Source organism: Eretmochelys imbricata, chromosome 2 (assembly GCF_965152235.1).
Source record: "Eretmochelys imbricata isolate rEreImb1 chromosome 2, rEreImb1.hap1, whole genome shotgun sequence".
NCBI classification, from domain to species: Eukaryota; Metazoa; Chordata; order Testudines; family Cheloniidae; genus Eretmochelys; species Eretmochelys imbricata.
In genome coordinates, this window is record NC_135573.1 from 186,638,381 (window position 1) to 186,650,393 (window position 12,013).

General features: G+C 43.7%; 1 protein-coding gene across 1 annotated transcript in view; it reads right to left on the reverse strand.

Moving 5' to 3' along the window:
* TMC2 (transmembrane channel like 2) overlaps positions 1 to 12,013 on the reverse strand; it is a 57,221-nt gene that overhangs the window by 6,386 nt on the left and 38,822 nt on the right. Inside the window, exons 15-16 of the mRNA XM_077808728.1 lie at positions 3,578 to 3,645; positions 2,538 to 2,777 (exon numbers count right to left, since the gene is read on the reverse strand). Coding sequence (XP_077664854.1) covers positions 2,538 to 2,777; positions 3,578 to 3,645 — 308 coding nt within the window. The remainder of the gene's footprint in view (positions 1 to 2,537; positions 2,778 to 3,577; positions 3,646 to 12,013) is intronic.

The following is a 12,013-nucleotide window of genomic DNA, read 5'->3' on the forward strand; positions in this document are numbered from 1 at the left end:
AAAGTAAAGGAGGACTTGTGGCACCTTAGAGACTAACCAGTTTATTTGAGCATAAGCTTTCGTGAGCTACATTATGCATCTGATGAAGTGAGCTGTAGCTCACGAAAGCTTATGCTCAAATAAATTGGTTAGTCTCTAAGGTGCCACAAGTACTCCTTTACTTTTTAGGATCTAAAATAATTATTCTGGACTCCAATTTGGAAGAAGTCACAGTCCATCCTCATGACAAGGGTCAACAGAGACAGACAGAGGCTGAACCAGTGCCACAATTTCACCCTTCTTCATTAGTCAAGTATGGTACATTACTAGCCAAATCCTCTACATTATGGTGGGAGCTGTGCTGAGGGGATTGAACAAAGCAGATAAGAGTGGATTTTGAGAAAGAGGCTTCAAGGTTTGAAATAATTCTTTAATGCTTCAGACAATGCTTGGGGATTGTTGTGAAATGATTTATGGACTTTGAAAATCTTTTATGGTTCAGGTACACCACTCACATCTGCCTATATACAGATTCTGTCGCTGAGAGTAGTGCATGACTGCGTGCAAGTACCATAGTTGGTGGTATTGGGCTTTGTACTTTCATGTGTCCACGGCTGGCCTTATAGTTGATTGCGCTCAGTGCCAACTTTCACGGATGCCAACGCGGGGCGGGGCGAGTGCTGCTCATGAGGCATGAAAAACGTTTTCTACCTTGGGCAGCAAAACACCAAGGGCCAGCCCTGCATGTGACTGTAATGTCTGTGAAAGGTGTTGGCTCAGTGGCTCTGGAGATTGAAGTACTTGTATCTTATAAACCAGGTACAGCATGAGGAATGAAATGTTTCCTGCACTGTTCCACGAACATACATCAACCTAGGACGGGGTGGCCAACTTGGGGCTCCGGAGCCACGTGCGGCTCTTCAGAAGTTAACGTGCGGCTCCTTGTACAGGCACCGACTCTGGGGCTGGAGCTACAGACGCCAACTTTCCAATGTGCTACAGCGTGCTCACTGCTCAGCTCCTGGCGCTGCCCCAGGCCCCAGCTCCACCACACTCCTTCCCCTGAGTCTGCTGCGCCCTTGCTCTCCCCCCTACCCCCCTCCAGCCTCCTGCACACCACAAAACGGCTGATCGCGGTGGGCGGGAGGCGCAGGGATGGAGGGTTAGGTGCTGATCGGCAGTGCTGCTGGTGGGTGGGAGACCCTGGGGGTGGGGCAGAGCTGATGTGAGGGGGCGGCACTGCTAACGATTTACTGTGGCTCTTTGGCAATGCACATTGGTAAATTCTGGCTCTTTCTCAGGTGCAGGTTGGCCACCCCTGACCTAGGAAATAGAGGGCCCACTTCAGGGGGGCGGGTGGAGGAAAAAGGGGGAAAGTAGTTCAGTCATCTCTCCTGATCTGCCAAAAAGTTTCCAGATACTCTGGTAGCTTTTGTGATATGGAACCCTGCAGTGGGAGGAGATTGCTAACTCATTTCAACATAACCACTCAACAATCGTCAGATGGTAACAAGGCACAGTTGCTGGTTCCCTATGCTAGGCTGAACTGGCAACCTCAACATGAAAGCTTCTGTATCTCCTCACTAGTTCCCCTGAGCCACCTAGTAGCTGATGATATACAAGTTACATAATAATGGGTGTTTGTGTATGTGAGGGCAGGATTGAGTACACAGGGCTGGATATTGTGATGTACTTTTAAAGGGCAAGATAATTAAATCCTGCTAGTCTGGTCTATAAATTAAGAACATCTTGGTATTTCCTCCCATTCTCCAACTCTCCACAGATTTCTACTGACATTCTCCATTAGCAATTGAAGAACCTAAGACAGTGCAACTAAAGAAACAATTTGTTCCAATCTGGCTCCTTGCTGAGTCAGACTCTGTGTGCACCAGGAAATAATGTTACTAAATCAAATCAGAGCTCATGGGCATATTAATCCAGTCTCTTGAACACTTTGTGTGGTGCTGGTTTGGAAACACAGGGAGAAATACCATTAATAAAGTAGCAACAGAGAAGCTCAGAACAATCTGGTTTCTGTTATTCCTCCACCAAATACAAAAATGATCACATGTTGTGGTAGCTATTGACTATAGAGAAGCCCTTGAAAGATGGCTTTTGGGACTCCTCTTTGTTTGTATAACATTGAAAAGTGTGTCCGAGACTTTTTGTTCTAGGGCACCATATTCAGACATACATCCATCCTCCATGGATCTGCTCCAAAATCCTCTGTTGGTTCCTACTGCACTTTTTCAGGAGGAACTACAGGAATAGGTGTAGGGATTTTATGGGATACTTTCGTTTTGGAGATGGCAGGAGACTCAGTGAATTCTGTTATCTGGAAGATAGCAGACGTAAACGAGGAGTAGGTTCATCACCCCAGATGACAGTTTGTTTGCAACTCAGTATTGGTCATGATGCACTGGTCATGTTCTAAAAAAGAATGTAACTAGACAAGAATAAAAGTATTATACAGTCCTTGTTGAGCAAAATGCCTAACTTATTACAATATTTTGTGCATACAAGCAGAAGAAGAATTCAGGCTTGTGGTTATTTCATACCTGAATGGTCCACAGTCAAAGGAAGGAGGGAGGGACATTATGGTGTAGGCCACTGGCAGTAGGCTTAGGAACAGGATCAACAGCAAGAGTCCCATATAAAAATTATTGGATTTGGATGCTTTGAACACGCGTTCATGAGGGACATTGCTACTCATAACCGCCCAGCACTGAAAATACATGGAGGTTAGTAAGCGCAGCACGTTTATGCCAACCAGTCCAGGTGCATAAAACGATCCCATCCTAAAAAAAAAAAAAAAAAAAAAAAGGACTATTTACCTAGACTAGGGTTCTACTTCAGGATCAGCAAACACGTTAGCATTGGTGACGGGTATACTTGGAAATGATTCCGGCTAGGTCAGTTTATGCTGCTCTCCTTTCCCTTCTATCTTCCACATGCACACCGTTGAGGAGAAAATGACCACTCCTGAAAGAGCATCCACCCACTGCTGGAGGCACATATGTAGAGACACACCTGTCACTGCTCCCAACACTGTGGAGGCAGAAAGGGGCCACTACTGGGTGATGGCTGTGCAGGTCCCCATGTTAGGCTGTGCCTCTGGCCCCTAATTGCCTTATTCCAGCCCAATCTCCCACCCAATTGATGCATCTGCTAATGGTCAAACTTGTACCATCTGGTAACATGCTCAAAGCATGCAGATCTCCCTCCCCAACAGAAAAATCAAAAGGGTTTATAGTGTCATCCTTAAGAGATTTATAAGCTGGGGGAAAGGTCAATTTTATCATCCAAAAATAATCCTATAAAAGGAGTAGGTCAGGGTCTGCAGTACTAATTTCCATTTAAAATCGGCCAGATATTTTTGTGAGGATGAGGAATGGGCTGGGTTTTTTGTTTTGTTTTTAATAGCAGGGAACATAGAAGTCAAACTTTTTAAAAACAAAACAAACCCCCCCCATGCAAATCAGTCCATCCAGTTTGGAAAGTCTAGGTGCATTACCAATCTCTTGAATTCTTAGTGCTGTTAAGGACTTTTCCATTCTAAGGGGCAGGGGGAGAGAGTGGGAAAGCAAAGATATCTTACCAGATCATTCCTTGATTGAAGATCAAGCCCAACACGTTACCACTAATATCAAACTCGGCATAAGAGGGCTATATGAAATGAGAGGGGAAAATAATTTATGTATAAAGTATCTGCTCTTGCTTGGTCTGCCAAGGCATCAAGGTGCTCATTAAGTCCTAGTGTGTTAGGGGATTCCAAGTAAAGCCTAGATTCCCTGCCTATTGAGTAGGTAACCTGTGCAGCTACGAAAACAAAGGGGCAGCTATGCACTGTGGGCCACCTCTCCTCTCTTGGCTTGCTGAAAGCTGGAAAGGCCTCTAGTGGTGGTTACCAAGTGTTTGGAGTTGCTTTGCTCTTGTTTTGAATCTTTGAATAATACAGTCAGCTATGAGGAAAAGGTCTACAGCGTGCGTGTTTATTTTACTTCTCCAGCTGCTGTATCGACCCACTGGCCTAGTTACATCTTGGCAAGATGTTTAATGTTTGAGTGGTTATAACAAGGTTGAGAGTGAAAAATACTACAACCACTTGCTTAGATTTCCCAGAAGCAGGCTGTGAGGTGGGGGTTGGGGAGAGAGAAGGGCTGGGGAGGGGGTAGTTCTGAGAGGACTTGTGGCTTGTCCAATATGTGGTATCATTTTGTACTGAACTACCTAAGTACCAAAGTTGTCTGTAGTGTGGTTGTAGCCATGTTGGTCGTAGGATATGAGAGACACAAGGCGGGTGAGGTAATGTCTTTTATTGGACCAACTTCTCTGGCAAAAGAGTAAAGCTTTCAAGCGCCACTGAGCTCTTCTTCAGGTCTTTCACAAACAGAAGTTGGTCCAATAGAAGATATTACGCCTCACCCATCCTGTCTCTCTCTAAATACAAAAGGGCAGAATTGCCTTGTGTGAAACTGAGTCTCTTGATGTTGTAGGAGCTGACAGTGCTGTAGTATTCCTATAGTATAGATATGTATTTGATCTACGGATGGTGGCATTCAAATCCAAGGGGAAATGGGGAAAGCCTGATTGCCTGGGATATTAAACTGGACAGAGGAAACAATAGAGGAATATGCTCCAGAGTACAGTTCTGCCCTGGATTCAGAAAAGGGTGCTGGTAAAACAGACTAGAGAGAGAAAAGACCTTTTAGCTTGTCTAATGTTTGTGATTCTGTAAATTGTGTGTGTGAGAGAGATTTTTATCTATTAAAATGCTACAGGCAGGTCAAGCATGATGCATAATTTTGTTTTGTTCAGTAGAAATGCTGCTCCCTGAGAGAACAGCATCTTGTTTTTGTGAGGCTGCCAAGGGAACAGTAGTCCTACAACAAAGTGTAATTCAAAATGCTCAGTCTAACACCATGTCTAACTACAAAGTTTTGCCAACACAAGTTATGTTGACATACAGCTGCTGCAGTTAGTACACTACTTGTGTGTGTGCATACATGGCTCCTTGCATTGGTGCAGCATGTACTCACCAGCAGTGTTTGTGTTGATTCACAGTGCAGTGTACCCTGGACAGGTATCCAAGCGTGCAACTTGCCACTGTTCATCACACTCTCTTCTGGGTAGTTTGGCAATGCATAGTGGGACAGAAATGACTCACTCAGTGGTGAGTGGGAGTGAGGGGGTCAACTTCCCATAATGCAATATTCTCTATCCATAATATCATCTCTGTCCCATAATTTTCATGCCTATTTTAAATTTCCCCATGAACCTGCGCAGTGCTTGTCACTGTCCGCCAGAAGCATGGAGCCTGCATGGCTCTGCTCTGTTGTCATGAGTGTTGCAAGCACAGGATGCACGATCCTTCAGTATTTGTAGAACTGCAAGAACAACCATGGGGAACATGATGACTTCTAGGTAGTCAGTTTGCTGTGGGACATAGTGAGAACTAATTGAAGGCTGTTGGCAGTGTTCATGTTCCTTTTAATCAGAGTGAAATACCTCTCAATGGCTATGGCTAACAAACTAAAAGTAGGTTTCAGAGTAGCAGCCGTGTTAGTCTGTATCCGCAAAAAGAAAAGGAGGACTTGTGGCACCTGAAACCTGTCATTATGTAAGGCACTGAATTTAGCCGTATGGAATGGAAATCTATCAACTTCATGAAAAAACTCGTACAGATACAGACAGACATCATCTTCCTTTCCAAATGCAAACAGATGGACATCATACCAAAAGGACTGAAGGTAAAAAATCCATTACAATCTACATACTACACAGACTATGCTGACAGCTTGTGCCACACACTCTCAAAGAAACTGTGGAACCACCTGATCAACATCCTCTACAGCAAACAGGGAAAGATTAAGAATGAGCTCTCAAAACTGGATACTCTCCTAAAAAACCAACCTTCCACACAAACTTCCTCGTGCCTGGACTAAACTAAAAGTAGAAACTCCTAAGGCAACGAACATATCGTCTTTTCTAGGAAACCAAATTGTGTAGGACAGGCTTAAAATTCTCTTTGCCGACATAAGAACATTTACTTTGTAAACTATTCCAGCTAACAGATCACAAAGAGTTAGATTGCCGCTTTAAAAACAACAACCACCCATCTACATATGGTTGTGAGATTTGTTATTTTTCCAACGGGCTCCCAATACCATCAAGTTCTTGTAGGCTACACCAGTGCTACTCAAAGTGGTGGTCCGCGGGCTGGTGCTGGTCCGTGAGCCATCGGCTGCCGGTCTGCGCGCACATTGGGGAAAAATATTTGCCGGTCCCCCACATCAGATAGCTTGAGAAGCACTGGGCTACACCACTACGTACGAACAGAAATGCAATACTAGTTAAGTCTATGTGCCCAGTTGTCTGTATAATTATAATGTAGCACTCTCAGAGAATCAGCTTCTTCGTTTCCTTCAGGGGTAAAATTAGGTGCTTCCATCTTTACTCATCAGACCCGATCGAATAGTTCCTCCTCTGTCATACAACAGTTGCACAGTACTTTCTTTAGCCAATAGTTTGGGGCCAGCATTTCACAAACCCATTAGCCTCCCTCCCTAGGTAAGGAGACACTTCTGTCTGTGTCACAGTAGGATGAGGGGTAAATGGGGGGAGAGGAGAGATGCTGTCAAAATGGAAGTAGGTTGCACCCTTTGTTTGGTATTATTCTTGTTATTAGGTTAGTTTGTCATCAACAAAAGGCATGTGGACAGCCTCGTCCTCTAAAAAAGGAGGAATATGGGCAGTACGGTATCTGGGCCATTGCAAAGTAGCCCAGAACCCCTCTTAAATCATGCCCTCTTCTACTTCAGTTGTGCCTTTTAAATTCCCCACAGGCCCTCTGCATTAGGGTGTTAGTCATCATGACACCTCTAGTTTCAGTAATTTCTGAGGTCTCTCATCTACTGTCTTGTATTTACTGCTGTAAAGCATCTGGGTTACAGCTTGTATACAAATAAAATATAAATTGTTGTATAAAAACAGAAAAATAATTCTCTAGGGCCCCTGGAATGTAATGATAAACAGATTTCTGCCTTCCATTAAGCACATAGGCTTTAGGGTACACCCCACAGGTTTAAAACCCTGGTTCCTGGCAGGAGGTGATTGTATCGGAAGCTGGTGGGAGTTGCCCAGGCTGCTTGGGCGCCTGACTCTCCATGCTGTTGTTGGGGACACTGGGGCATGGCCACTAGGTAGCTCGAGGGGATGGAAGACCACGAGTGTCAATAAAGCCCCCTCGCACTAGGCCCAGGTGTCCTTGGCCCCCCTCCTGCCTGGAGGCACTCGCAGCAGCTCTGCGTACTAGTCCCAAGTGTCCTTGGCCCCCCCGCCTGAAGGCACACACGGCAGTTATGCTGAGAATCTGCAACAATATGTTGCAGAATCAGACTGCCTGAAACTAAGCAAGGCCAAACAGGGAAAATATAAAAATACAATGCTAAATAAAGCAGCTTTATGTATAGTTTAACAAATAATACAAAAAATCAGGGAACTAGCTGGAAACTGAATTGGCTGGCTATATAAATACTTGGGGCAGCTTGCTATTAAATAAGTATGCTGGGAAAAAGGATGTATAAAAGCCTGTGTAACTTCCTGCTCTGTGTGCAGGATTTGAGATTTTATTCTCCCTGTACCTTTTTGCAGCTGCAAATAAACTTTTCTGCTTCTCCACCCCGTTGTAATTATTGGGTGTAGCACACTGGGTAACAAACCAACTCAAGCTGTTGTTCAGCCTCTCGGCACTGGGTGCCGGCAACAGCTTTTGGCGTCCCTGGGTGGGCGACAAGGCTGCAATTTAGCCTTGCCCAATCCCTTCCTGGAGGTCGAGGATTGCGGCAAAAACCGACGCCCAGCGCGCACTGGTAAGTTCATTGGGGGCCTCAAAAAAAAAAACGTAATTTAATCAACCCCAAAGGGCACAACGGTGCAACGCACTCATATAGTAAAAAACCGGTCCCTTAGAAATGGGAAAAAAGCAGCTGCAGGCCACGGTAAAAAAACGGTCCCTTAAATAAGGTAAAACCCTTTTAAAATCCAAATTATATGCTCTGTTAAAACCTAAAAACGCCCAAAGTTACCCTGTAGGTATGAAACAAGAACAAAGCTCAAAGGTTAGGGCACGGTGTACGCCCCTAAAGTGCATTCTAGCAAACTAAAAAGTATTTGGTGTAAATCCAATAACTAAAAGCCAATTAAAACAATTCTGTACAGTTAACTGGCCTCAATATCAACTAAAAAACCAGAAGTGGTGGCCACCAAAAGGGTCAATTAATTACAACACAATCCTTCAGTTACTCCTGTTCTGTCAAAAAACAAAAAAAACACATGTATGCGCATTTGTTTCTGACTTTATGTACTCAACCAAATATTTTACAGCGCTGTAATCTAACTCCAACTGGTTCGGTAGTAGCTAATGTTAGTCCCCAGACCCCCAACCCCCACTGTAATGGCAAAGCCGGTGTCCCCTTCGGCCCTCACACCCCCACCGTATAAGGGTAAAATGCCTCGGGTTACAAAAATTGCCCCCTCGGTAAAACTCTACCCTTTGCTTACCAAAACTGTTGTGGCTTGCCCAGGGGCAAACAAACGTCAGGCTACCACTATGCAAGTTTACACCCATGTGCCATTCAATCCAATAAACTTAGCAGCTTTTAAAACACAGGCTAAAAAATTCTCAACAAACGCAAGCAGGTTTATTTTAGTCTTTAAGGGGTGCCTCACTAGTCACAAGCCAATTAAAACAACTGTAATATCCTCCTAAAAACCCTGTTGTCTAAGGTAAAAAAAAATCAGGTTACAGCTAAGGCAAAAAAAGCGTCAGCGTTCAAGCAAAAAAAAAAAAAAAAATCTATCTGTCAAGTTCCTCTCCAAATAATTGTAAGCGGCTCAGGGCATTTCTGGGTATGGCAGGCTTTTGCAAAATATAAATCCCAAAGTTTAAACTGTGGGCTAACCCCCTGTACAACTGTGTAAAAAAAGCAAATCATAACCCCTTCTATTAAACCCCAAAGGCTAATAGGGCATTTAAAATCCTAAAAAAAAAATTAATAAAAGCCCCGGCTCTGGGCCTGCCAAATCTCTCTAAGCCATTTCAGTTGTATGTACATAAACAAAGGGGTGTGGCCCTAAAAGTGCTTACACAGCTGTTAAAAGCATAAAAACGTCCCGTGGCTTATTTTTCTAAGCAATTAAATCAGGTTGCAAAGGGTTGGCCGGCATGTTTACGGGCGGTCGCAGCTACTGCCCTATTGCTTGAGGAAGCCAAAAAGCTAACATTAAAAGGGGTTATGCAAATCTATACTCTCCATATAGTCCAAGCCTTATTGAATGCAAAGAAAGGGCTTTGGCTCACCCAGGCTCAAATTGCTCGGTACCAGGCTAAGCTGTTAAAAAACTCTAAAGTCACCCTACAGCCTTGCCCCTCCCTTAACCCAGCCACTCTCTTGCCAAAAACAAAAAAACAAAAACATAACTGTTTAAAAATCATAAATGCCCAGTACTCCAGCCGTCCAAATTTAAAAAATGTACCCCTCCCAAATGCAAATTATAAGTGGTACACTAATGGTAGCAGTACTGTAATAAATGGGCAAAAAAGGGCGGGTTAGGCTGTTGTAACCGTCCATAACACTGTAAAAGCTAAAGGTTTGCCTGCTGAAACCTCTGCCCAGCTTGCCAAACTAATAGCCCTAACCCGTGCACTTAAACTGTCAAAAAAAAAAAGCGGGTCAATATTTTTACTAATTCAAAGTATGCTTTTGGTGTGCTGCATGCTCATGCTGGCCTATGGAAGCAAAGGGGAATGCTAACAGCCCAAGGCTCCCCAGTCAAGTACGGGCCCCAAATCCTCCAGCTCCTAAAAGCCGTACAACTTCCCTCGGAAGTGGTGGTGGTACATTGTAAAGCCCATCAAAAAAAAAATCAAAATGTGGCCAAAGGTAACGCCCGGGCAGATAGAGAGGCTAAGCATGCTGCCACCCTGCCATCCCCTCAGGCTAAAAACGCCCTTATGCATGCCCTTATCCCATCAGTAAAAAAAACTTCCAACCCCTCAGTACTCTTAAAAAAAAACAGCTAACTAACAAACTCGGTCTCCAAAAAAAAAAAAAATGGCTCCATTCCCCCCCAAAAAAGGTCCTCTTACCAAAGGGCCTAATCCGGCCAGTGCTGCAAAAACTACATCAAACCACTCATGCTGGCAAAAAAGCACTTATCCAGCTAATGGAAAAATACTTTATCACTTCCAAACTCCAACCCCTGGCTGCCCAGGTACAAGCAAACTGCTTAGTCTGCCAAAAAAATAACCCCCAACCAAAACATCCTGTGTCACCAGCTGCCCTAAAACCCACTCCGGGCCCCAAACAAGTGTGGCAAATAAACTTTACTAAGTTTCCCCAAACCCAAGGGTTCAAATATCTCCTTGTTATAGTAAATCGGCTCAGCAAATGGCCAAAAGCCTTCCCATGCCGTAACTGCACTGCCAAAACAGTGGCCCTTAAGTTTGTTAAAAAAATCATTCCTCGCTTTAAACTCCCCCTGTAAATAAAATCTAACAATAAAACACACTTCACGTCAAAAATCATTCAAAGCATCTCACATGCCTTACAAATCCCCTAAAAACTCCATACGCCCTGAAAACCGCAAGCCAGTGGTGTAGTAAAGCGTACCAATTAAACCCTTAAACAGTATCTCTCAAAAGTGTGCCAAAAAGCCTCACTGCAATGGCCTAATGCTTTGCCCCTCGTCCTGCTCCGTATCCATGTTCTCCCAAAGGGTAAATTAGGGCTCAGTCCCTTTAAAATTATGTTTGAAAGGGCATGGCCTATAAAGGGCACCCCGGTTCTGTCAGGGAAATAAAAGTTGGGTAATGGTTTTTTGTCACAGTATATGTGTTCCCTGTCTGCTGTTCTCTTGTCTCTTCACAGGTATACCAAAAATTCCCAGCCTCTCCCCTTAAACTCTCCCGTTCACTCCTTACAGCCCGGTAACTCTGTGCTTGTTCGCAGCTAAAAAAACAAGCCTCTCCACAAAAAGTAAAAAAAACCCTATACCATCCTGCTAATCTCCCATACAGCGGCAAAAATCAAGGAACACAAAAACTAAATCCATCACTCTCGTCTAAAGGCAGTACCCGCCCCCTCGTCAGCAAAACAGTAAACCGTCCAACCTGCTAACTCCTCATCTAGTAACAATCTCGGGCTAAAGCTACTGTTTAAAAAACACAAATAGCAGGCACCTTAATGCTAAAATGGGCCCACCCAGGTATTAAAGGCCCTGGGTTAAAAAAACTCTGGTCATAATTAATTGGGTAACATTGTTATTCTCTGTATTGGTATTTCCAAACTGTGCATATCAAAAGCATAACTCCTTTGTTTTGCTTGCGCACCATGTTGCTACTTTAACAAACCAAACTAATTGCTGGGTATGTGCTCCAACTCCACTATCCCCCAAAACGGGAATGCCCCTTAACATGCTGCCCTTAACCCTAGCAAAATTAGCCACCACCAAAAAGCAAAAAAAAACCAAACTCACCGTTCTAAAATAAAACCTCTTTACAGCAAGCCACCTATCAAAACCAAAAGTATTCAGTTGCAGTACTCACTAAAAAAGTGTTATGTTTTACCTAAAACCAATCTAATCACTATGGGCGTCCTGTAAAAAAAAAAGCTCCTGTGTTATTACACAGTGGGCTAATGGGTATTAAATAAAAACCAAAAGGAAAGGCCAACACTGTGGGTGTAATGGTTCCTCCCTTTTTAAAAAAACTCTTACAAATAATCTTACCACAAAAAAGGGGTTTGGAAATGTAACTTGCCATCAAGTTAACATCTCCAATGTAGCAAGCCAATGGTGGGTTTGTAGTGGTCCCTATGGCAAGTGTAATTTAAACGGCACAATTAAAAATGCCCCCACTTGTACCCAATTAAAAAAATAAAATGCCCCCCTAGGGGCATATAAACTGTTTAAAAAAGCAGCCTTAAATATCCCAAAAATCCCCTTAAAAAACAGTTCTTACTGGGCCCTACAG